This window comes from Neovison vison, chromosome 6, assembly GCF_020171115.1.
Source record: "Neovison vison isolate M4711 chromosome 6, ASM_NN_V1, whole genome shotgun sequence".
Classification (NCBI taxonomy): domain Eukaryota; kingdom Metazoa; phylum Chordata; class Mammalia; order Carnivora; family Mustelidae; genus Neogale; species Neogale vison.
In genome coordinates, this window is record NC_058096.1 from 96,963,046 (window position 1) to 96,987,509 (window position 24,464).

The 24,464-nt window shown below is 34.5% G+C and overlaps 1 protein-coding gene across 1 annotated transcript in view; it reads right to left on the minus strand.

Annotated features, from left to right (window-relative positions):
- Positions 1-24,464, minus strand: part of SPATA16 (spermatogenesis associated 16) — a 229,842-nt gene that overhangs the window by 165,095 nt on the left and 40,283 nt on the right. The window contains exon 2 of the mRNA XM_044255113.1: positions 11,405-11,550. Within this exon, the coding sequence (XP_044111048.1) occupies positions 11,405-11,550 (146 nt within the window). The remainder of the gene's footprint in view (positions 1-11,404; positions 11,551-24,464) is intronic.

Sequence of the window (24,464 nt, forward strand, 5' to 3'; positions counted from 1 at the left end):
ATAGAGTATTCTTGGCTGCAGGTTTTTCCCATTCATTATTTTGAATATATCATGGCACTCTCTTCTGGCTTGTCAAATTTCTGTTGAGAAATATCCAGCTAGCCTTATTGGTTTTGCCTTGTAAGTTAAAAACTTCTTTTGTCTTGCCGCTTTTAAGGTATTTCCTTTATCACTATACTTTGAAAATTTAATTATAATATGTCTTGGTGTTGGCTTGCTTTTTTGATTTTTTTTTTTAAAGATTTTATTTATTTATTTGAGAGAGAGAGACAGTGAGAGAGAGCATGAGCGAGGAGAAGGTCAGAGAGCGAAGCAGACTCCCCATGGAGCTGGGAGCCCAATGTGGGACTCGATCCTGGGACTCCAGGATCACGCCCTGAGCCGAAGGCAGTCGTCCAACCAACTGAGCCACCCAGGCGTCCCGCTTTTTTGATTTTGGTGGGAGTTCTTTGTGCCTCCTTCCCCAGATTAAGGAAGTTTTCTGCTATTATTTCTTGAAATAAATTTTCTTCTCTCTTTTCTCTCTTCTTCTGGGATTCCTATAATACAAATGTTATTATGTTTGATGGAATCACGGAGTTCCCTAAATCTATTCTAGTGTTTCATAATTCTTTTCTTTTTTGTTCAGCTTCATTATTTTCAATTATTTTGTTTTCCAGGTCACTAATTCATTCCCCTGCTTCTTCTAGCCTGCTGTAATTCGCATCAAGCCTGTTTCCAATCTCATTTATTGCATTCTTGATCTCTGATCCTTTTTTTAACTTTTTTTTTAATCTCTGTGGTAAGAGTCTCATTGATGACTTCTATTTTTTCTCTCCAGCCCAGTGAGTATCTTTATAATTATTGCTTTGAATTCTCAATCAGGCATGTTACTCATATGTCTTTTGCTTAGATCTCTGGCTATGGCCTTATTCTTTCATTTGGGATGAATTCCTCCATCTTGGAATTTTGTCTAAGTTTCTGCTTTCTTCTCTGTGTTAGAAAAGCCAGTTATGTGTCCTGCTCTTGAAAATAATAGCCATATGAAGAAGGGCATTATGCTGTGTCCAGGGCCTGGTGCTTCAGTGTGTGCTACATGTGCTCTGTTGTATTTTGGCTGCTTTATCCTTTAAGATAGTCATCTGCTATCCAGGATCTATAATGAACTCCTCAAACTCAACACACACAAAACAGACAATCATATCAAAAAAATGGGCAGAAGATATGAACAGACACTTCTCCAATGAAGACATACAAAGGGCTATCAGACACATGAAAAAATGTTCATCATCACTAGCCATCAGGGAGATTCAAATTAAAACCACATTGAGATATCACCTTACATCAGTTAGAATGGCCAAAATTAGCAAGACAGGAAACAACATGTGTTGGAGGGGATGTGGGGAAAGGGGAAACCTCTTCCACTGTTGGTGGGAATGCAAGTTGGGGCAGCCTCTTTGGAGAACAGTGTGGAGATGCCTCAAGAAATTAAAATAGAACTTCCCTATGACCCTGCAATTGCACTCCTGGCTATTTACCCCAAAGATACAGATGTAGTGAAAAGAAGGGCCCATCTGTACCCCAATGTTTATAGCAGCAATGGCCACGGTCGCCAAACTGTGGAAAGAACCAAGATGCCCTTCAACGGACGAATGGATAAGGAAATGTGGTCCATATACACTATGGAGTATTGTGCCTCCATCAGAAAGGATGAATACCCAACTTTTGTAGCAACATGGATGGGACTGGGAGAGATTATGCTGAGTGAAATAAGTCAAGCAGAGAGAGTCAATTATCATATGGTTTCACTTATTTGTGAAGCATAACAAATAGCATGGAGGACATGGGGAGTTAGAGAAGAGAAGGGAGTTGGGGGAAATTGGAAGGGGAGGTGAACCATGAGAGACTATGGACTCTGAAAAACAGTCTGAGGGGTTTGAAGTGGTGGGGGTTGGGAGGTTGGGGTACCAGGTGGTGGGTATTATAGAGGGCACAGATTGCATGGAGCACTGGATGTGGTGAAAAAATAATGAATACTGTTATGCTGAAAATAAATAAAAAATAAATTAAAAAAAATAATAAAATAAAAATAAAGGCAAAAAAAAAAAAAGTCATCTGCAGAGGTTCTCCCTGTCTTTTGTGGGCAGGGTTTGGTCCTTGGCTTGAATGTGATGAATTTTAACTAGGTGTGCTCCGGTTTGCTTCTGAAATGGACTTGCTACCACTGCCACCAGAACTGACGTCTTGTAGAACTCTCTAGTCACATGACATGAGTGGTTTGTGTTGGTCTTCCTGGGAAGGGTCCTGCTGCATTGGGATTGAGGGAAGCTTGAATGAGAATGGCAGAATGGCCAGAGTGAGGAGGGGAGTTGGGGGGATTGGTGTAAGCAAGTTGGGCAATGAATGTCAGCTCTGTGTTTATGCTGGGGGGTGAGGGTGTGAGAAAATAGTGACACGGAGCTCCTTTGTTCCCAGAAAGGTGTTTCTGGAATTCTGCCTCTCAGGGACTTGCTCCAAGAAGAGTAGAAAATCTACTGCCTCCTCCCACCCCTTTCTCTATGCTCCAGGCATTCTAAGACTGTTAATTTCCATGTTGTCTGTCCTTGGGTTATTTGCCTGCTTTCTCTCCAAGAGCAGGGCAATTCCTTCCAGGCTATATCCCAATCAAACCTGCTGACCTTCAAACTCCAGGCTTTAATCCCCACTGGTTATAAGAGCTTATGAAATTCGGTCCCTTTCATTTTCTAAACTATGGATTTGGGGAAACATTCTACTACTGTGTTCCTGTGTACTCCTCTAGCTTTTGCCTTTCTCTGTGATCATGCCCCGCTCCACCACCACAGCACCCATGATTTGTTTCTCCCTTAAACAATGTCTCTGCACATCCTTCCTTCTTTGATGTGACTGTTTTTCTTCCTTTAGTTATAGAGTTTGTTCTATCAGTCTTCAGGTCAATTTCTGGGGTATTTAGGATGATTGGTAATTATCTAGTTGTGTTCATGTGAGAAGACAAGCCTAGGGTCCTCCCACTCCATGATCTTCCTCTGTCTCCAAGTATCTGTAATGCTTTAAGCTTATATCACCACTGAACATTTTAATTATTCTCAAAGTTGTGGATATGACACCTTAAAAGTTGTATTTCCATAGACGTTTCAAAATTGTCTACTGAGTTTCTGATGGGTTCAAAAAGGTATCTTAAAAGTAACAGTCTCATCTATGCATATGTAGAGTTTATTGGTATTAATAAATACCATGGGAAATAATCTGCATTTGTTATTCATGGTAGAATTGAAATAAAATACAAATCTGATATATTTTGCATTCAGGGAGGATTTTAAGCAATTTATGTGCTATAAAGATTAAAAAAAAAAGATTATAAAATTGATGGAAAGAGAAGCTAAATTTCTCATCAAAGTCAAAGCTAGTAAGTGAAAAGACAGAGATTCAAATCATGCCTTTGGTGTTTTTTGTTTCTTTTCTTTCCTTTCTTTCTTTTTTTTGGGGGGGGTATTTTATTTTCTTAAATTTTGACCCATGGGTCATTTAAATGTTTAATTTCCAAGTATTTGGAGAGATTTTCTAGACATCTGACTATTAATCATTTCTAATTTAATTCTGTTAACCATATTCCACTGTGGTTAGGGAACAAACCCTATCAGATTTCACATTTTCAGAATTTTATTGAGTTTTATTTTTTATCTCTGGTAATACTCCTTATGTTCTGCCTTGTCTGATATTAACATACCCAAGCCTGACACAAAAACAAGTTTTTATGTTTACTATATAGTACATCATTTTTCTCCCTTTTATTCTCTATCTATATCTTTTTGTAAATAACATATATTTGAATGTTGGTATTTAATCCAGATTGGCAATATCTGCCTTTTAATTGGAATTTTTAGTCAATGTACATTTAATGTAACTATAGTTTGGTTCAACTCTAACATCTTGCAATTATCTTCCAGTGTTTCATTCATTTTTGTTACTTTCTTTCACATACCTGACTTATTTTTGGTTAAGTATATCTTCAATATATCATTTTAAGTTCACTATTGGCTTTCTAGCTGTACTTTTCTATCTTTTAAGGTTTACTCTAGGAATTATAATGTGCATCCTTAATTTAACACAGACTATTTAGAGTTAATATTGTACTATCTCATGTAAAAATATTAGTAATAAAATTATATTTGTGCTCTCTCCCACAGGACTTGTGTTATTGTTATCAATAATAATAATTCACATAAAATAATAAATAAATTAAATAATAAGATAATAATTCACATCAATATATGTAATCTTTTTATAATTTATCTTTCATCAGTTTAAAGTTATCCCACTGTACTTTGGCCTCCATTATTTTTCTTTTTTTAAAAGATTTTTTTAAAAAAGATTTCATTTATTTATTTGAGAGAGAGAGATGGAGATAGAGAGAGAGAGAGAACATAAGCAAGGGGAGGGCCAGAGGGGAAATGAGAAGCAGGCTTCCCAATGAACAAAGAGACCAACCAGGGTTTGATTCCAGGACCCTGGGATTGTGACCTGAGTGAAGGCAGACACATAATCAACTGCTCTACTCGGGCACATCAACCTCCTTTATTTCTGATTAAAAGTCACCTGTTACTTATATCATTGTTCCCTTTTATGTAATGTATTATTTTCCTTTGACTCCCTTAATATTTCTCTCCATGTTGGGTTTTCAAGAGTTTGATTATGATGTTCCTAGATGTAGTTCTTTTTATTTTTACCCTAGTTGGGGCTGACTGGATATCCCCATTTTTTAATCAAATTTGGAAAATTTTCAGTAAATATTTTGATGTCCTATTCTCTCTTTCTTTTCCTTTTGAAACTTCAATTACATGTATGCTAGATTTCCTGCTACTGTCCCTGAGAACAGGTCACTGAAGCAATGGTTAATTTTTAAAAATCTCTCTTCTTTCCATTCTTCATACCAGGTAATTTCTGTAAATTCATCTTCAGTCTTTAGCAGTATCCAAACTAATGCTAAGATCAATCAGTACATTTCAAAATGTCAGGTATTTTATTAATGTATGCTAAAATCTCCATTTGGTTCTTAGTTTCTATTTTTCTGTTGAGAGTCTCATCTCTTCAGTCATTATTATAATCTTTATCTCAAGGGCCTTGGACCAAAAATATGTAATGGCTTCTTGAAAATTTTTTTCTACCAATTCCAACATATGGGGCACCTTGGAGTCTGTTTCTATTACTTGTATATTTTCTTAAGTATGAGTCTTACATACCTATTTCTCTGCATGTGTATTAACTTTTAATTTTATGCCAGACATTTCAGTTGAAACTTTGTAAGGAATCGGGATTATGACATCATCCCTGTAAACTTGTTGATTTTGTTGTTGTTACTCTTTGTTTTCCTCACCAAGCAGTTAAATACTGTATACTCTTCATACTCTTGTACCTGTCATGCTTGGCTCTAGTCTTCGTTAGGGCAGATCTCTTTTGGCTTAATCCTAATGTGTGGCCCTTTCTAGAGGTCATGGTCCTTACTCTTAAAGCATAGTCTTTCTGAGGTTTCAACCGAATACCTGAGGTACTCAGTGAGGTCTTTTCATACTGTCACTCCAACATATCCCATCACCGCAGGGTGTCTCATATTTTCATTTAGCTATTATGCCTGCAGCACGCAATCTCTGTTACATGGAGTCTCACTCCTCACATAGGCTAAGAATCTATAATAAATCCTCATGCAGATTTCTGGCTCCATCCCCTCACAGAGCTACCTTTTTTGTGGCCACTTACCCTATAAATTACAGCTTATTTTCAGCGTAGTATTTTAATCTCTGCCTCCTCAGGTCAGTGAGTTTGCAGTTTAACTTGATATCTATCTCCCTGAAATATGGTAGGAAATTATTTTCCTAGCAAAAACTGATAAAATTTTGGGGCACACCATGTGTATTTCCCTTCTCTCGAGGATCACGGTCCTGCCATGACCACTGTCCAATTCCTGAAAAGAGTTGCCTCATATATATTGTCCAGTTTTATTTGTTTACAGTAGAAAGATAGGTCCAATGCCAGTAACTCTGTCATAGGTGGAATTAAAAATTCATGGGTTTAGGTTTAATTTTCACAAAACCTTGTGAAATAATATTTGTGAAGTAGGTACTATAATTACAACCCAATATTAAAGAGAATTAAACTCAGGCTAACTAATGAGTGGGGGAGTCAGATTTGAAGCCTAGATAGATTCCAGACTTTGCTCTGATTCAATATACTATATTGCCTCTGTAACATGAAATTGTATTTATTTCCTTCATAGCATTTATCACATTCTTTTTTCTCATGTATTTATTTATATTTATTTGTTTTACAATTTGACATTTCTCCTAATGTGTATAAATATATTTCCTGTTTACAACTGCTTCTCCACTGCACAGCATAGGGTTTAGGTAGGCATTCAATAAATATTTGTTGAATGAATGAAAGAATGAAGATGCCACCATTACAAAACAATTTTGAAAATAGGATCTTTTCTACATATTTGTTATTTTGCCTTCTACTTTGTGTCATCAAAATGCTGCAAGAAAACAAGAATCTACAGATGAGAAACATGCAAAAAAAGTTATATACACTATTAAAATCTTTACAATTATATATATCAAAATATAAATACAAGATAGAAAAAGTTATAGCACAATTTCTATTCTTGATAAGATAGCAGTAATTAGAAATCAATCTTAGGAATATTCAAAACATTTCCTGATTGGGGCACCTGGGTGGCTTAGTGGGTTAAGCCTCTGCCTTCGGCTCAGGTCATGATCCCAGGCTCCTGGGATCAAGCCCCGCATCGGGCTCTCTGCTCAGCAGGGAGCCTGCTTCCACCTCTCTCTCTGCCTGCCTCTCTGCCTACTTGTAATCTCTACCTATCAAATATATAAATAAAATATTAAAAAAAAATTCCTGATAAACAATGGCACTAGTCTGATGAGGTAAGCAAGAGTTGATGTGTTTGGTGAATCTAGGCATAGCTTTTGGTTGAAGTAAAAAAAAAAAAAAAAGGGCAAAACAAAGCATGATATGCATATCAGCAACTTTGGACATGTTATTAGGAAAAACAATTGTTAATAAGTGTTTCTAGAGCCTTTATCTCATTTATCATATTTTAAATAACAATACGCATCTGATTAATTTCAAAATGTATCTTTGTTGAACTTAGAACCATGAAGTTATGGTTCTTGTAGTCTTGTACATGACATAACAATATGCACTTATTTTTATCAGAAGCAAAACTACAGATGATTTTTAAGCTAATTTTTGTGCTAACAAATCTCCTAAAGATATGCAGCAGACCTCACATTTACATAAAATTAAAGAAAGAATGCTTAGCAAATGCAAATAAATGCAAAAAGGGAATATTTTAATTTTGATTCATGATTAGTAGCTAGCATCACAAAGTGGTAATATTACAAAAGCAAAATTCTGCATTCGCTGTATAACTAATGGTTGTAAGCTATTTATAGATTGAGAATTCTGATTAATTTATTTTGAGAAATATATTTATTGATTATATATCAGACTCTGTTTTAAAATCCAAGATCTTTGAAAACACTTTAATATTAGAATCCTATGCACTGACTTCCACAGTTCTGCAGGATGACAAGCCCAAGAAAATGATTTATTTCACTTAGTGCATTATTAATTGTATGAATTGACTGTTTAACCTCTATTGATTTGCATTTCTTACTTAATGTTCAACTTAGAAACAGAAGCAAAAGTTATTTTACAATAGAAAAAGAAAAGATGAAACTTAATCCAAGTGTAATATTTAAGATCATTTTACTATTCACCATTGTATGTCCTCTTCTCAGCAGTTTTCAAATATTGAAAAAGTGCTCTTAGTTTTGAAACAAAAGTTGCTAAATCTAAATCATGAACCTATTGACCTGTAGCATTTTATTTTTCCTTATATTTGGATTGCAGTGGAATTTTTTACTAATGTTCATTACTTATTTTTATAATACTGAATAAAGTTTTGACATGACCATTTCATTTGGAATTTTTTTATTATTAAATATGATTTAAAAATTCATAAAACCATTCTGATATCCAGGAGGTATTTTCTTTAATATGTAGGCCATGTTGGTGACCCTTTTTATGTACAGCGAAAATCATGGAGAAGGTGATAAATAATTACTTCCAGCGCATCTCAACTTATTATTGTTTACATATGCCTATAAATTTTCTGGGTCAGTTCCAATTTCAAATATTTTTCCCTTTGTGACCACAAGTCACATAAGTAGCCCAGATATTCCAATATTCTGACATATGGAAGTATATGTTACATTTCCAATATTGGTTCTTTCAAGTGGAAACAGAACAAATTGTTTGATAGACTGTATGTCCTGATATCAGGTTTCAAAACTATATCCACATAAAATGTTTCCAAAAAGTATAGGGATGATTTTGTGTGTGTGTGTGAAAGAGACTCTGCCTTTAGGTTGTGTAGTTTACTTAGCAGGAAAACTTTTGATTTGAATTTCCCCAATGGCTAATGATGTTGAACATTTTTTCACGTGTCTGTTAGCCATTTGTATGTCTTCTTTGGAGAAGTGTCTGTTCATGTCTTCTGCCCATTTTTTGACTTGATTATTTGTTTTTTGGGTGTTGAGTTTGAGAAGTTCTTTATATATCTTGGATGACAGCCCATTATCTGTAGTGTCATTTGCAAATATCTTCTCCCTGGTTTGACTTTAGCTTTGCTGACTGTTTCTTTTGTTTTGCAGAAGCTTTTATCTTGATGAAGTCCCTAAAGTTCATTTTCACTTTTGTTTCCCTTGTCTTTGGAGACATGTCTTGAAAGAAATTGCTGAGGCCCATGTGGAAGAGGTTACTGCTGGATGGATTCCTGTCTCATATTAAGGTCTTTCATCCATTTAAAATTTATCTTTGTGTATGGTGTAAGAGAACTGTTGAATTTCATTCTTCTGTATTTTAACTGTCTAATTTTCAAGGCACCATTTATTGAAAAGACTGTCTTTTTTCCAGGATATTTTTTCCTAATTTGTTGAAGATTAGTTGACCACAGAGTTGGGAGTCCATATCTGAGCTCTCTATTCTGATCCATTGATCTGTGTGTCTGTCTTTGTGCCAGTACCATGCTGTCTTGGTAATTCCAGCTTTGTAATATAGCTTGAAATCAGGCAACGTGATTCCCCCAGCTTTTTCTCTTTCAACATTTTCTTGGTGATTTGGGGTCTTTTCTGGTTCCATACAAATTTTAGGATTGTTTGTTCCAGCACTTTGAAAAATGCCAGTGGAATTTTGATCGGGATGGCATTAAAGGTATAGATTGCTCTGGGCAGCACAGACATTTTAACAAGGTTTATTCTTCCAATCCATGAGCATGGAATGCTTTTCCATCTTTTTGTGTCTTCTTCAATTTCTTTTATGAGTGTTCTGTAGTTCCTGGAGTATAGATCATTTACCTCTTTTGTTAGGTTTATTCCAAGGTACCTAATGGCTTTTGGTGCTATTGTAAATATAACTGATTCCTTAATTTCTCTTTCTACAGTTACATTGTTAGTGTATAGGAAAGCAACTGATTTCTATGTATTCATTTTGTATCCTACTACATTACTGAATTGCTGTATGAGTTCTAGTAATTTGGGGGTGGAGTCTTTTGGGTTTTCCACATCAAGTATCATGTGATCTGTGGAGAGAGAGACCCTCAGCCATCAGAAAGGATGAACACCTAACATTTGCATCAACATGGATGGAACTGGAGGAGATGATGCTAAGTGAAATAGGCCAGGCAGAGAACGAGAGTTATCATATGGTCTCACTTATTAGTGGAACATAAGGAATAGCATGGAGGACATTAGGGAAAGGAAGGGGAAAATGAAGTGGGGGGAGAATCAGAGGAGGATATAAACCATGACAGACTATGGACTCCAGAAAAGAAAATGAGGGGTTTAGAGGGGAGGGGTGTAGGGGGATGGGTGAGCATGGTGATGGGTATTAAGGAGGGCACGTATTGCATGGAGCACTGGGTGTTATATGCAAACAATGAATCATGGAACACTACATCAAAAACTAATGATGTACTGTATAGTGACTAATATAACATAATAAAAACAAAGAGGAGAAAAACTTCTTTCAAGAAGGTTATCTTATGAATTTCAAAGTGATTTTGTTTGTGTATCCTTAATGGAAAGCTTAAACCTACAAACTCAAGTTCTCCTTACGAATGTGAAGAATCTTGGGTAGATCTTTTACATCCTCGTGAATGTGGAGCTGTAAATGATGTTTGTCATGTTTGCAGATCTCCCATTCACAGGATGGGTCTTAGTATAACTGATAGCTGTTATTAACAAGGCAAACATTATGTTTTCATGCTGATACTGGTTTCTTATTTGCATCCAAAAGAAGCACAGATGTCTGAGATCAGAGAATAGACAAAACCAAAAGTTCTAGGTAAATTGTTCAAAGTTAGGCAGAAAGGGGAGGAGGCATTATAATTCTAAGGAAAACTTATTTGAAAAGCATAACATAATCAGTTTATTTTTGCTATAGATTCAGCTGAATATTATCCATGGTAAGAGCAAGGTCTTTAGGAAATAGGACATATGAGAGGTATATGTTTATGGAAGAAAAAGAGGCCTGGGTAAGCTTGGGGATTCTAGGAAGCCACAAGATAACATAATGATATAGACTTCTGAAGACGGATAAAAATATGAAAAAGAAATCCTTAAGCACAATAAGCGTCTTGCACCTTTGGACAACTTTCACACCTACCCTTACATAGCATCCTTTGGATTCTTTTTTTTTTTTTTTTTTTTAAAGATTTTATTTATTTATTTGACAGAGAGAAATCACAAGTAGATGGAGAGGCAGGCAGAGAGAGAGAGAGGGAAGCAGGCTCTCTGCTGAGCAGAGAGCCCGATGCGGGACTCGATCCCAGGACCCTGAGATCATGACCTGAGCCGAAGGCAGCGGCTTAACCCACTGAGCCACCCAGGCGCCCCACATAGCATCCTTTGAATCAGCTATCCTACTACCAAATAAGCCATGAACATTAAGTCTCTGCTTATGGTTGGCAGTCCAAATTTCCTTCTGCTATTCTCCATATTTTGTGCATTTTTGGAAATCCTTCTCATCCCTTACCTTATTCACTCTCCCCTCTCTTGCTGTAATAATTTGCTACTTCAGTTCTCTGCCTTTTTATTTTACCCTGCATTATGAGTAGCTGTTTATGTGTCTGTTCCTTCCATTAGGTTTTGAGATGCCCTTTGTGCTCTCTATGATTGTCTAGGTTAACATAAATCAAGTAGTAAAGAAATTTTTTTTTGTTTTGTCTTTAAATTTAAATGAAATGGAAGTTGATTGTACAAGCTCACATAATGCCCTCTGCTTGCATGAACAGTATTTACTTGCAGTTACTAATACTTCATTTTACCTGTGTGCATGATTCAGGGCAAGGTCAGGTTTCCTCATGCGTAGATAGCAGGTAACAAGCTTTGTCTCGATGAAACTTGCCACACTTGATATATCTTCAGCAGATGCTTCAAATGGTTTTCCCAGAGCTGCCCCTTTGCTGCAAAGCTTAAAAAAAATGATACCTTAAATTTCCTAGTAATCTTGCCAAGTAATTTAGCTTTTATATTACCAAAACATGTACATGTATGAATATTTTTTCTAAACTACAAGTTAAATATTAATATTTTGATTGTAAATTAAATAAATTGTTGCTGTTCACTGTTATTAGACTATCATATAAAATAAGTAACACATTTTACAGTAAAATGGTTCCTATAAAATATTTTAAAAGCATGATATATTTTAAGGGGGTACCATTTGCTAAGAATGTCTATTTTAAAAATAAAGCATACAATAAGCAAAGATATTAACAGAAAATCAGGTATAAATCATATTGAATACCAGTGCTTTTATGAAAACCCAGATGAGCAATGATCTAGCACACTATCAAGTTTGATTTAATATAATAAGGGGTATCGGAAGTAAACTCCTAGGAACCATTAACATGATCGGTGATTAATTTGAGTCTGAATCATATTCTCTAAGATGTTATTGAAAGAATAGAAGTGAAAATTTATTAGAATTTATTGGCAGAGGCCACGGTATCTGAAAAACATGGCAAGAATGTAGAATTCTTAATAAAAATTCCAGGAAGTCAGTGGTTTCTGGGCACCATAGATAAACTGTAGATGAAGAAAATAATTAATTTTTTAGGAGAACCCCAAACATTAAGAAGTCTCAATAATATGACAAGGGTACATCAGCACTTTTTCCCTCAGTGTTTTCTACTGTTCCTTGAATTAAGGCTGATGGGAAGATGAAACTCTGTTTTCTGTTAAGTGACCTTATTTAGAATACCTACTTTTTTGCTCTTTTCTATCTCCGTCTGACATATATTGGAGAAAATTTTCTCACTGGGGACAATAATATTTGGAATTCATACCTATTTATATATACCTAAATATACATTTTTTGTCTTCTAAACACCGTTTAATTTTTTTCTAAACATTATTTAAATTATATAGTTTAAATTAATTTTTCTTTTATAGGTTAAATTGGGATTGGCTTGCCATTCACATTAACATTATTGCCAATTATTTTTTTAAGTGAAATGCATTTGAGAATGGCTATATTCTGTTCTAAAATGTATTTTATCCAAAAGCTGTAAGAGAAAATAAAATCTAGAATCTAGATGTTTAATATCATAGTTTGAATTGGTAGTTACCTGATAATATTATCTTTTGCTTGGATATCCTGTCAATTGTGAGAATTCATATCATTTAAAAGTCTTTTCCAATTTCATAGGTGAAAAATGTTGCCTCATTTATTTGGTCAATAAATGTTTATTGAATCTAAAACTAATTGCCAGACAAAACTTACTGCCTTTACACTTTAATTTGCATTAGATAGATCTTTTAAAATTGAATTTTGGTTAGGTTTAGTTCTGTGTAAATACCTGTTTTTTATTCCTTGTCTATTTCCATTGACATGCTAATCTCTTATTAATTTAAGAACTCTTTAGGCATATAAGCTATTATCCCTTTCTTATAACAACTATATATACATAATACATAACGGTCTTTCCTCTCAAATTATGTTTTAGAAAATAGTCAAATTTTATTCATGTTCTTAAAAGGATTCCCAGAGTATATATCATAAAACTCTTTTCTCAATTATTTTGAGGAAAAAAAGGAAAGACCATTTGTGGATGACCTTAGTCAATGTTAAGTTTGGATATTTTATAAAGGTTACCTGATTGATAATAAAAGAGACAAAACATTTAATACTGATCTAGTAACTATTCCTGAGTCTGACCCTCACAAATGTCAAGGACGTTGTAAAAAGATCTTGAAATATAATTTAAGAAAGCACTGTAGAGGGGCACCTGGGTGGCTCAGTCAGTTAAGCATCTACCTCAGCTTAGGTCATGATCCCAGGGTCCTGGAATCAAGTCTGCATTTGGCTTCCTGCTTAGTGGGGATCCTGCTTCTCCCTCTTTCTCCCTCTGCTCCTCCCCTAAGCTCCTGCTCTCTTACTCTCAAATAAATAAAATAAAATCTGTTAAAAAAAAAAAAAGGCACTGTAGTTTGAACATGGCAGCAGCTTGGGGCAGCATCAGAATCTCCCCTCTTCTATCAATCTGGTCCTATAGGACCCAGAAATACCTAAATAGACAATTATTCAGAAAAAAAAGATTTGTGAATGGCATTAGCTCTTTATAAAACCCAAATCAGTACAAAATAAAACAAATAAAAATTGTGTAGTTTTATTTGTTGGTATATTGTCATTAAAATTCTAGACCTTCTTGATAAACTTGATCTTCAAAATGAAACCAATACTTTTTTCAAGTCTCAAATAGCCAAACCTCCTGACCTCACATAAAATCTTACACAAATCAGGGTGTAAACAAGGCACACCTTGGGTGCATATTTTGTCATTTTTTCTTGTATTCCTCTCTGATGTGATGGAGCAGATAAGCCTCCTTTCTCAGGCAAACTTTTGGTGGGATGAATGGGTGGGCCATTCAGAAAGTAGTCAAGGAATAACCTCCATGAGGACATTCAGATCTTACATGGCAGGAGGAAGCCGACCTTTAGACTTAATAATATTAAAGGCTTTTTCCACAAACACTGAGAGAAAGTGAAGAATAAATGCCTGATCTTCTAACAACTGAAGTATTCTCTAATTCTACAAGATTGAAGGCCAGGAAAAGAATGAAAATGATCAATCTTTTTTTATTAATTATTTTTATTAACATATAATGTATTATTTGCTCCAGGGCACAAGTCTGTGAATTGTCGGGCTTACAAATTTCACAGCACTCACCAAGCACATACCCTCCCCAATGTCCATAACCTAACCACCTTATCCCTACCACCACCAACCCCCAGCAACCCTCAACTTGCTTTGTGAGATTAAGAGTCTCTTATGGTTTATCTCCCTCCCAATCCCATCTTGTTTCATTTTATCCTTCCCTACCCCTCAAACCACCCACTCTGCCTCTCAAATTCCTCATATCAGGGAGATCATATGATAATTGTCTTTCTGATTGACTTACTTCGCTCAGCATAATACCCTCTAGTTCCATCAACATCATTGCAAATGGCAAGATTTCATTTCTTTTGATGGTTGCATAGTATTCCATTGAATATATATAGCACATCTTCTTTATCCATTCATCTGTTGATGGACATCTAGGTTCTTTCTATAGTTTGGCTATTGTGGACATTGCCGTTATAAACATTTGGGTGCATGTGTCCCTTTGGATCACTACATTTTTAGAGGCAGGAGAAGGGAGTGGGGAATGGGTAAAGGGAATCAAAAGGTATAAACTTCCAGTTATAAAATAAATAAGTCATGGTGGTATAATGGACACCACAGTGAAAATAGTAATACTGTATTGCATCTATGAAATTTGTGAAGAAATTAAATTTGAAAAGTCATCACAAGAAAAAATTTTTTTTACTATGTCTGGTGATGGATATTAACTAGACTTACTGTGGTGATCATTTTTTGATAAAAATACCAGATCATCACCTGAAATCATTTTATCACCTAAACTAATATAATATTGTATGTCAACTGTACCTTAATAATAAAAAAGATACACAGTGAAAACATTTGTTTTTGATAATTTCTATAGTTTTCATGTGTTTATACCATAATAAATTATATATTGTATATAATTTTTGCATCTTTTTATATGCTTTGCTTCTTTTTATATGTTACCAATTAAAAAACTAAAATGTATTAAAATCTATTCATGTAACCATTCCAGTTGGGTGTTTCAATATCCCCCTCTAAACAAAAATAAAAATACTAGAAAGAAAATCACCAAAGACACAGAAGATCTGAACAACATAATCAACCAAAAAAATGTTAAATGACATATATATATATATATATATATATATATATTTAAAATATGCATTCTGCTGTAGTTAGGTAGAGTATTTATATATATATAAATACTCTCTCTATATATATAAAATATATATAAATGTATATATAAAACCTAAAAAGACTATATTGTGGAGCATGAAACAAATCTCAACAAATTGAAAACACTGAAATCATTCAGAATATATATCTTCTGACCATAATGGAATTGAAACTCATCAGTAGAAAAGAAATAAATAAACAATCCAATTAGAAAGTGGGCAAAAGACAAGAACAGACATTTCACCACAAAGGGCATACAGAAGCCAACAAACACATAAAAAAGATCTTTAAAAGCTTATTGTTTACCATCATTAGTCAGAGAAATGCAAATTAAAACTGCAAATTATGACTACAGAATGGCTAAAATAAAAATGATACCAAAAGCTGAGAAAGCCAAGAAATGATATCATTCACACATTGATGACAGATATGTAAAATGGTACAGCCGCTGGAGAAAACAATGTGGCAGTTTCTTAACAAATTAAACATGCAGCTACTGTACAGCTCAACAATTGCACTTCTGGCCACTTATCCTAGAAAAATGAATGTTCACACAGAAATTCATTCATGAATGTTTATAGAACTTAATTCATAACTGCCCCAAACTGGAAGCAATCTAGATGTCCTTCCTTCTGTGGGTGGATGATTAAACTGTGGTACACCCATACTATGAGATACTGCAATGATGGATGAATGGATACTACTTGGTAATTTGAAGGAAAAACAGAGTGATACACACAACTTAAATGAATCTCTAGAGAATTATGCTGAGCAAAAAAAGCCAACCCCCCAAATTTACATACTGCATTATTATATGACAAAATTATAGGAAAAGAGAACAGATTAGTAATTGTGAGAGATTAGTGGTTAGTGATGGGATGGGTGTTGTGGTTATAAAAGGCCAATGGGAAGGAATCCTTGTAATGATAGAACTACCCTATATCTTGGGTGACTACATTCATCTACAGATCTTAAAACTGCACAGAACTAAATACATACACAACACACACATGAGTACAAGTAAACCTGGAGAAAGCTTAAGATTGGTAGATTGTATCAATTCTAATATTCTGATAACAATATGGTACTATATTTTGCAAGACCTCACTATTGGAAGAAATGGCATAAAGAATATATGGGATCTCTGCATTATATCTTGCAATTTCATATAAATCTATATTTATCTCTATCTTTATCTCAAGTAAAGTTTAATTAAAAAATTACCATATTAGTATGTAAGTGTCTCTCATTTTTTCCTTCTCTGCCTTTTTTTTAGAACAGCTGTGATCATGTTTAATTGGGGTTTTGGATGAGAAGATAAATTATATCTGAGGGACTTTTTCCATAAAGTTTTTTCTGTGCCAAATTACGGACTGATTCCTATAATGAGGAATAGTAACTCATACTGAGGTTTGCTCTGAAGTTCTATTCAGAAGCCATTGTGAAAGAATGTATCCACCCCTCTACTTTCGCATCATCGTTGTCTCTTGTTTGAGGACATTTGTCATGAAATAAGGGTTGTGTTTAGTGATAGAGGGAATAATAGAGGGAAGTTGGCAAGTTCTTTTGGATGATTTCATTATTTATTTTTTTCTTAATCATCTTTCAGTTTGTTAGTGCCCACTTCCAAGTAATTCAAGAGGGGTCATGTGAATGGTAACTTTTCTGACCTAGTGCATAGCTGCAAATGTCTTTTTGTTAACATTATACATGCAAATTAACATGGGTGAGTATACATTTCTTTCTTTTTTTTTTTTTTTAAAGTTATTTTTCTTCTTTATTTTTTTTTATTTTTTATTTTTTTTATTTTATTTTATTTTTTTTTAAAGATTTTATTTATTTATTTGAGAGAGAGAGACAGTGAGAGAGAGCATGAGCGAGGAGAAGGTCAGAGAGCGAAGCAGACTCCCCATGGAGCTGGGAGCCTGATGTGGGACTCGATCCCGGGACTCCAGGATCACGCCCTGAGCCGAAGGCAGTCGTCCAACCAACTGAGCCACCCAGGCGTCCCGGGTATACATTTCTTGACACATAATCATTTCTCTGCAAATACATAGTTCTCCATTTATATTCTTGTATTTACCAGGTAAAGAAGAAAAAACAGCACTTTTTAAAAATGAAACAGAACATAATTTTTAAAAACTTGCTATATTGAAATTTCTTCCTTTTCCTCAAGCCTGTAGTTTTTTTTCTAGCTTCCTGTAATTCAAAATTATTTAAAAAAATATTGCTATCCTGAATTCAGATATGTTGTATTCTCATCTATTTTACCTGGTAAGAGGGACGTTCATTGTGTTTCCATACTCAGGGTATTTTTTTAACTTATAAAACTTATCTTCAGTTACATATTTGATTATTGATCTTATTCTAACTGCTGTGTTTTCTTTCTTAAGAAATGAATTCTTAATTTGCATCTTATATCTTTATTCTTTAGGTTTTCTGATTTTTTTTCACTTCCATATTCTAGAAGAATCTCAAGATTGATTGCAATATCATTGGCTTTTTTTGCCATTAAACTCTACTTCTTTTTATAAAAGCAATACGAGTGATAACAAATACAAGCATTTAAATAGTGCTTAGTTACAATTTTCTAAGTGTTCTCCATCTATTACCCCATTTAATAATCACAACATGAAGCACTATTTTCATGCCCATTGTGTTTGTTCAGGATGCTATAACAAAATACCATAGATTGGATGGCTTAAAAAATGAAACAGTTATCTCTCATCGTTCTTAAGACTGGGAAGTTCAAGATCAGGATGCCAATATGGTTGAGTTCTGGTGAGGTCCTCTTACAAATTGTAGACTGCTGACTTCTCAGGGTCACCTCACATGACAGAAAATTGGGTTTTGTATTTTTGTCTTATTTTTACTTCATTTTTTCCTAGTAATTCATTTTTACTGTATTTAATGAAGTATCAATCCATAAGTAATTGGGAGATAAACGAAATGAAACAGAGCTGGTTGTGCACCACAGATAGGAAAAAGAACTCTATTAAACTGTTAGAAATTTAGAAGTCATAAAAACAGTTCTATTATTTAAACAATGATTACTATTGGATATTGGTGTGGATATAACTATTCATATATCTATTTATCTATCATCTATCTATCATGTATCATGTCTTTGCCTTTCAATTTACAAAAATTATATTATTTATTATCTATACTACTAGGTAAGCTGTTTAGATTATTTCTTTAAATATATAATGGACAAAATAAATACAGATGTATACCATTTTTTTAGATGGTGGGATAATTTTACTAGATCCCCATTTAATGTTTTCTCCAGTGAGAAATTTCTCTAGTGACTCTGAAAGTTCTCAATGTCATAAATAATGTACATTGAACAGCCTTGTATATACATCTTTGCCCACATCTTTGCTTTTCCTAACTGTTACATTCTATATGTCATAAGATTTCCTTCCACACTGGAATTGCTGAGTCAGGAGTATACATTGCAATCCAAAAAACTCATTTTAGAACAGACATTATGAAAGTGCTCCTACAGAAAAGTTTTACACTTTAACTAACAAAATATTTAAATTCTTGTTTCTCTTTACCCTCACCCACACTAGGTATTAGCAATGTTTTAATCTATTTATTCTGTGTGAATCAGATGGGCAAAAATTGCACCGTACCTTAACTTGATTATTTGCTCAACCTCTTAACGTTTATTGGCTGTGTGTGTCTATACTGTTTGTTCATAAATTTTATTCTAAATTGTGTTGTTCTAATTGTTACTGACTTATTTTCATTTAGTAAATATATAATTTGACTTTTTTCCAATTAATTTATTTTGAGTTTTGTTTATCATGTTTTGGTATCAGGTTATGCCAGCTTTGTAAAAACAAACTGGAAAGATTCCAATCTTTTTCAATACTGTAGAACATTTTGAAATAAATAGCTGAAAAAATTTTGAACTGAGTTCCTTTCACTTTTTTTTTCTTATTTGATTATTTTTCTGTTCAGGTTTTCAATGTTTTGCATCAATCCTGTTAATTTTAATAGTCTTACAAAATTTTTAGTTTCACTTAGGTTTTAAAGTCTGTCATTACAGTGAAGAACATCATATTCTTGGAACATTTTAAATGCCTGTGTTATTAGTTATGTCATTCCTTTCCTCACTCTCAGTACTTTGTAGTTTTATTTTATTTCTTTTTTTTTTTTTTAAAGATTTTATTTATTTATTTGACAGGCAGAGATCACAAGTAGGCAGAGAGGCAGACAGAGAGAGAGGAAGCAGGCTCCCTGCAGAGCAGAGAGCCCAATGTGGGACTTGATCCCAGGACCCTGAGATCATGACCTGAGCCGAAGGCAGCGGCTTAACCCACTGAGCCACCCAGGCGCCCCAGTTTTATTTTATTTCTTAACTAGAATTGCCAGAGGTTTGACTATTGTTTTTTTCTGAAAACAACAAACTCCTAGAATAATTTGTTAATTCCCCTAGTCCGCTTTCTAATTCATCAATTTTGGTTTATATCTTGGCTATTTTTTCCTCTCTTCCTTTCCTTAGGGTTTTTTTTTTTTTTTTCCCTCTTCTGAAGTTCTTTCACTAACATATTTAAATGCATAACTCATTATTTTAATTTTAACTATATGGATGTTTGTTGTATGCTTCTGTGTTTCCCTCAGGGGGGGAAAAAATCATAGCTTTTATTTCCACCTCTTTGCCAGCAGCTAGCTAAGATTGCTTATTAGTACTCTTTGCAACTTTATCCCCTACTTTCCTTAGTTACTAGTAAGAATAAACCTTTTTTGCCTATTTGTTGGTCATTTATTATTGCATTATTGATGGATTCTCTGCTCAGATCCTTTATTATTTGTCTTCCATGTTCTAACTATTTTTCTTGTTGATTTCCATGTGCCCTGTCAAGGAAGCCTGGTGTTTTGGCATATTCTGCATTTCTTTCCCCATTCTACACATTTTAACCACTCCAGAGAACTGCATCTACCCCATGTCATAGTGCTTTTCAAGATACAGATCTTTTAATTGCACGAGCCCAATGTTGAGGAATCCTTTTTTGCTACCTGGGACAAATGTCTGAGAATAAAGCTTATCTAGAAGGAATGGAGCCAAAGATAGAGAAGGTGGAAAGCCCAACACTGAATCTTGATATTCTCTCTAACAAAATATGAAAGATAATTTGAAGAGGTAGTATTCTTTGGTTATTTTGAAAAAGTAAGATTAGGGAATTAGAGGATATAAAATTATAAAAAACTAGAGATTAAATTGCAAAGTGAATTTTAAACCAGAAGCAATAAGTAAAGAATAATTTACAAAATCAAATCAGAAATGTGGACAATCTCTAAAAAAATGAAATCTATTAAAGATTCCATTACTAATGAACTTTGATAATTTCTAAAACATTTTCAAATATATAATTACATTTAACTTCTTAGTATCTCCATGAAGTAGATAAAATAATTTGCTCCACTTGACAGGTATTAAAACCTATGCTAAAAGAGGTGTAATGATTTGCCCTAGTTAGTAGCAGAGGCTAGAACTGATTTTTTTAATAGAAAGTTCTCTTTCCTTTATGTCAGGCTCATGGTCCTAAGTTATTCTATTCACTTTTTTTTTTAAGATTTTATTTATTTATTTGAGAGAGACAGAGAGAAAGAGAGAGCATGAGTGGAGAGAGGGACAGAGGGAGGGGGGGAAGAAGACTCCCCACTGAACAGGGAGTCTGATGTGGGCCTTGATTCCCAGGACCCTAAGATCATGTCCTGAGTCCAAGGCAGACACTTAACTGACCAAGCCACCCAGGTGCCCCTCAAGTCATTAAAAAAAAAAAAAGTACCTAATACCTCTGTTAGACATTGGGGAGACTCTCTCACTACAACTCCTAAGGATTTTCTTTTGGAAAATTTGTTTTCTGGATTTCACTTTAGTTTAATATTTCCCTTTCTTTCTTACCATGTAGAATCTTTCCAAAAGCCTATCTTTTTATAAGAGACTGACCCAAGTCAAATGTTTGCTTGAGATTGGTTGGTGGTTTCTTCTTGGTTGTCCTTGTAGTTCACTTTGGTGCTGTTAGAACTTACACATAAAACTATCTTTGCCAGGAGAATTGGAAGGGAAAACAAAACAAAACAAAATTTAACCCCCAGAGTTTACAGCTTTTTCACCACTTCTCATCAACTTCATATCTCAAGATCAAATAAATCACTGCTTGTCAATTTCCATTTCCCAAATGTTGAAGGGATTAACATTTATGCATATATAAGGAGAGGGCTAATAATGGATTTAGGAGATGAAATAGCACCGAGAATGCCCCGAAAAAGTCCTTGAACGAAGCTGAGGACTGCTAGCATTCTAGTTACAAAAGGCTCTGTGTCTCTGAGTTGGGTATGCAATAGATGTAGATAATAATCTACTTTTTATGATGTTCTTCCTTTTGTTATTTTTTTTTTTAATTCCACCTGGTGTCTGGCACATCTTTGCAGTTATTTTGCTTTTCAGAAATCTCTTCATCTGGGTTAGTGCATCTAAGGGCTGAGAATTAGGCACAAGAACTAACCACTAACTTAACCTGCAAATTTTTAAATAAGATATTTAAAATTTCTTTTGAGATGCCAAACTAGATGTTCATTGCAAGGGTCTCATTACTAATAGTTTTAAATTTCAATAAATACCTTTTTATAGTTCTTTAACACAGTGGAAGGAAGCTCTACACTGTAGAAGAACACCCATTGGTTTTAAATTTTCTATCTTCTTGTTACATGAAAGAGGAATGAATCAGAGAACTCGTCACTTGTAACTTTCTACATGGTACCACATAGATCTACTAAAGTGTCTCCCTGGGAGAGACAGAGTGTGTGGGGCTAAGAGATGTGGAGAATTATGTTCACACATCAGCAGACTTAAAAGTACCATCAGGGTTTCAGGAGCAATGCTTTTCAGCCAAGTAGGCCACTATGTGACCTCTATTAAGTTTATGGGAATTGGAGAAATGAGGTTACTCCCTGGGTGACAAGTTGTTGAATGACAGTAAAAAGTAATTAATCACTCCTACTCCTATTTGTTAAAATAGCTACGCTTCAGTAGCCCCCACCCCCAGGTAGCCTTAAAATAGAGGTGTGGCCATCGTAGGTTTATTCTACTGTGTTTCACCTTTATCTGACCAGCCGGCAATATGCTTATGCTCTGGAGCATGTAGATGATACACATTAACCTTCAGAATTTTTTTTCAGGAATACCCCTAAACTCCAGCTATCTGATGTTTAAGGCAGAGCAGAAATACGGTAGGAGTAAAATGAATTAATACAATAAAACTTCCTTCCTTCTTGCCCCTGCATTTCTGCTCATAAAGATATGATTTTAAAATGAAGATAAGGTTAATAACACGCTTGTTTTAAGGTAATTATTTGTATTGTAAAAATTAATATATTATTACATATAAATTCAGCTCTTTATAATAGTTGTAATAGCTAGCATTTATTGAGTGCTGGTTATACATTTAACATTGTCCTAAGCTCTTTATACATAGTGTCTATCAGATACTATCCTTTATACATGGTATCTTATTAAATATTATCACTTCCAATTTTCAGATGAGAAAATTGGGTTTAAGGGAGGGTACTAACTTACAAGACAGTAAGTTCTAGAGTTATGGTTCAAACCCAGATCTGCTGTCTCACCTAGGTCCTGTGTTCTTAGATGGTATGCTCCTCAGCTAACCATTGTTAGTCACAATCAAATCCTAGAAGGATCACTGTGAATCCCAACAGCTTAACTTAAATAACATTGCTGTTTTATTCATGACTACTTCATTCATCTTCATATATTCAGTAACATATATCTATATTTATGTCCATATCTCACTGGACTGCATTAATTCAATAGTAGGACAAGGAGGACAAGCAGGAAAAAAGAGGGACAGGTCAACATTTATTGAGCAATCAGGTAAGAGACTTCCATATACATGAATCATTTCACTCCTACCATCACCTATTTTATAGGCAGAAGTCGACTAATTCAAGAAGTGGACGGAGCTAGAACATGTAGAAATGGAGACAAGAAGGACTAGATCGGGTGCGTACATACAAAAGAAAGAACAGATGCTAAAGGTGCTATGGTGAGAAAAGGAGCACAGTTCTTATCAAGATCACAGGGGTCTTTGTCTGGGGCCTAGTGATGAAGGCCTAGGTAGGCAGCAGTGAGAGTCTGGTGGAACAATGTCAAGCCAGGATTACCAATTCTCTAGGCAAGGGAGTTTCTGGTCTACTCTTTCATCTCCTTTGCTGAATAGCAGTAAAATTAAAATGAATATTGTGAAAACATTTGATAATAATTCAGATTTTGTGGGACCTTTGGTCTTTATATATAAAATGCAGATTTCTTTTCCAGTTTATATTCATGTTAATTAAATATTTTTCATAACCTCATTTGGTTTAAGTGGGGAAACCTGAGCAGTCTGAGAGGGTATGTTTTCCTTGGAAATGTTGGAATAACCACATAAAACAAGTAAGATATTAAAAAATTATATGCTTTTGACAGGACATAGTTTTCAGGAACTTAAGAATTAAGGTGCTAACCCCCCACCAAATCCACAAATTTAATGCCCTAAAATATATCACTTGAGTTCACTCCCATGTTCTCTTTCAGTTATCACTGACATAACAGTATTATTTTGGAGCAAACTCCAATGGAGCAGTATATGAGTCAGCAATTGCCATGAAAACACTGCAAAACAAACCACCCCCAAATTCACTGGTGCACAAGAGTATATAATTATTTGTCCACACATCTGCACGTTGACTAAGGTTAGCCAAACCAGGGTGTGTTCAGATAGACTTGGCTCTAGGATGATAATTAATTCCATGTTAACTAGAATTTTTAACAGCAACTATTTGAGACATGTTCTATCACAGAAAAAGCAGTAGTAGAAGTGAGTAAGAGAACTAAGCAAAAACACTGAAAGCCTTGCTGATTTTAGGTCCACTAACATTCTATTGGCCAAAGCAAGTCATATGTCCAAGGCCAACATCCAAGGCTGATACCATGGCTGGGGTGAGGATGGACAATGTTATGA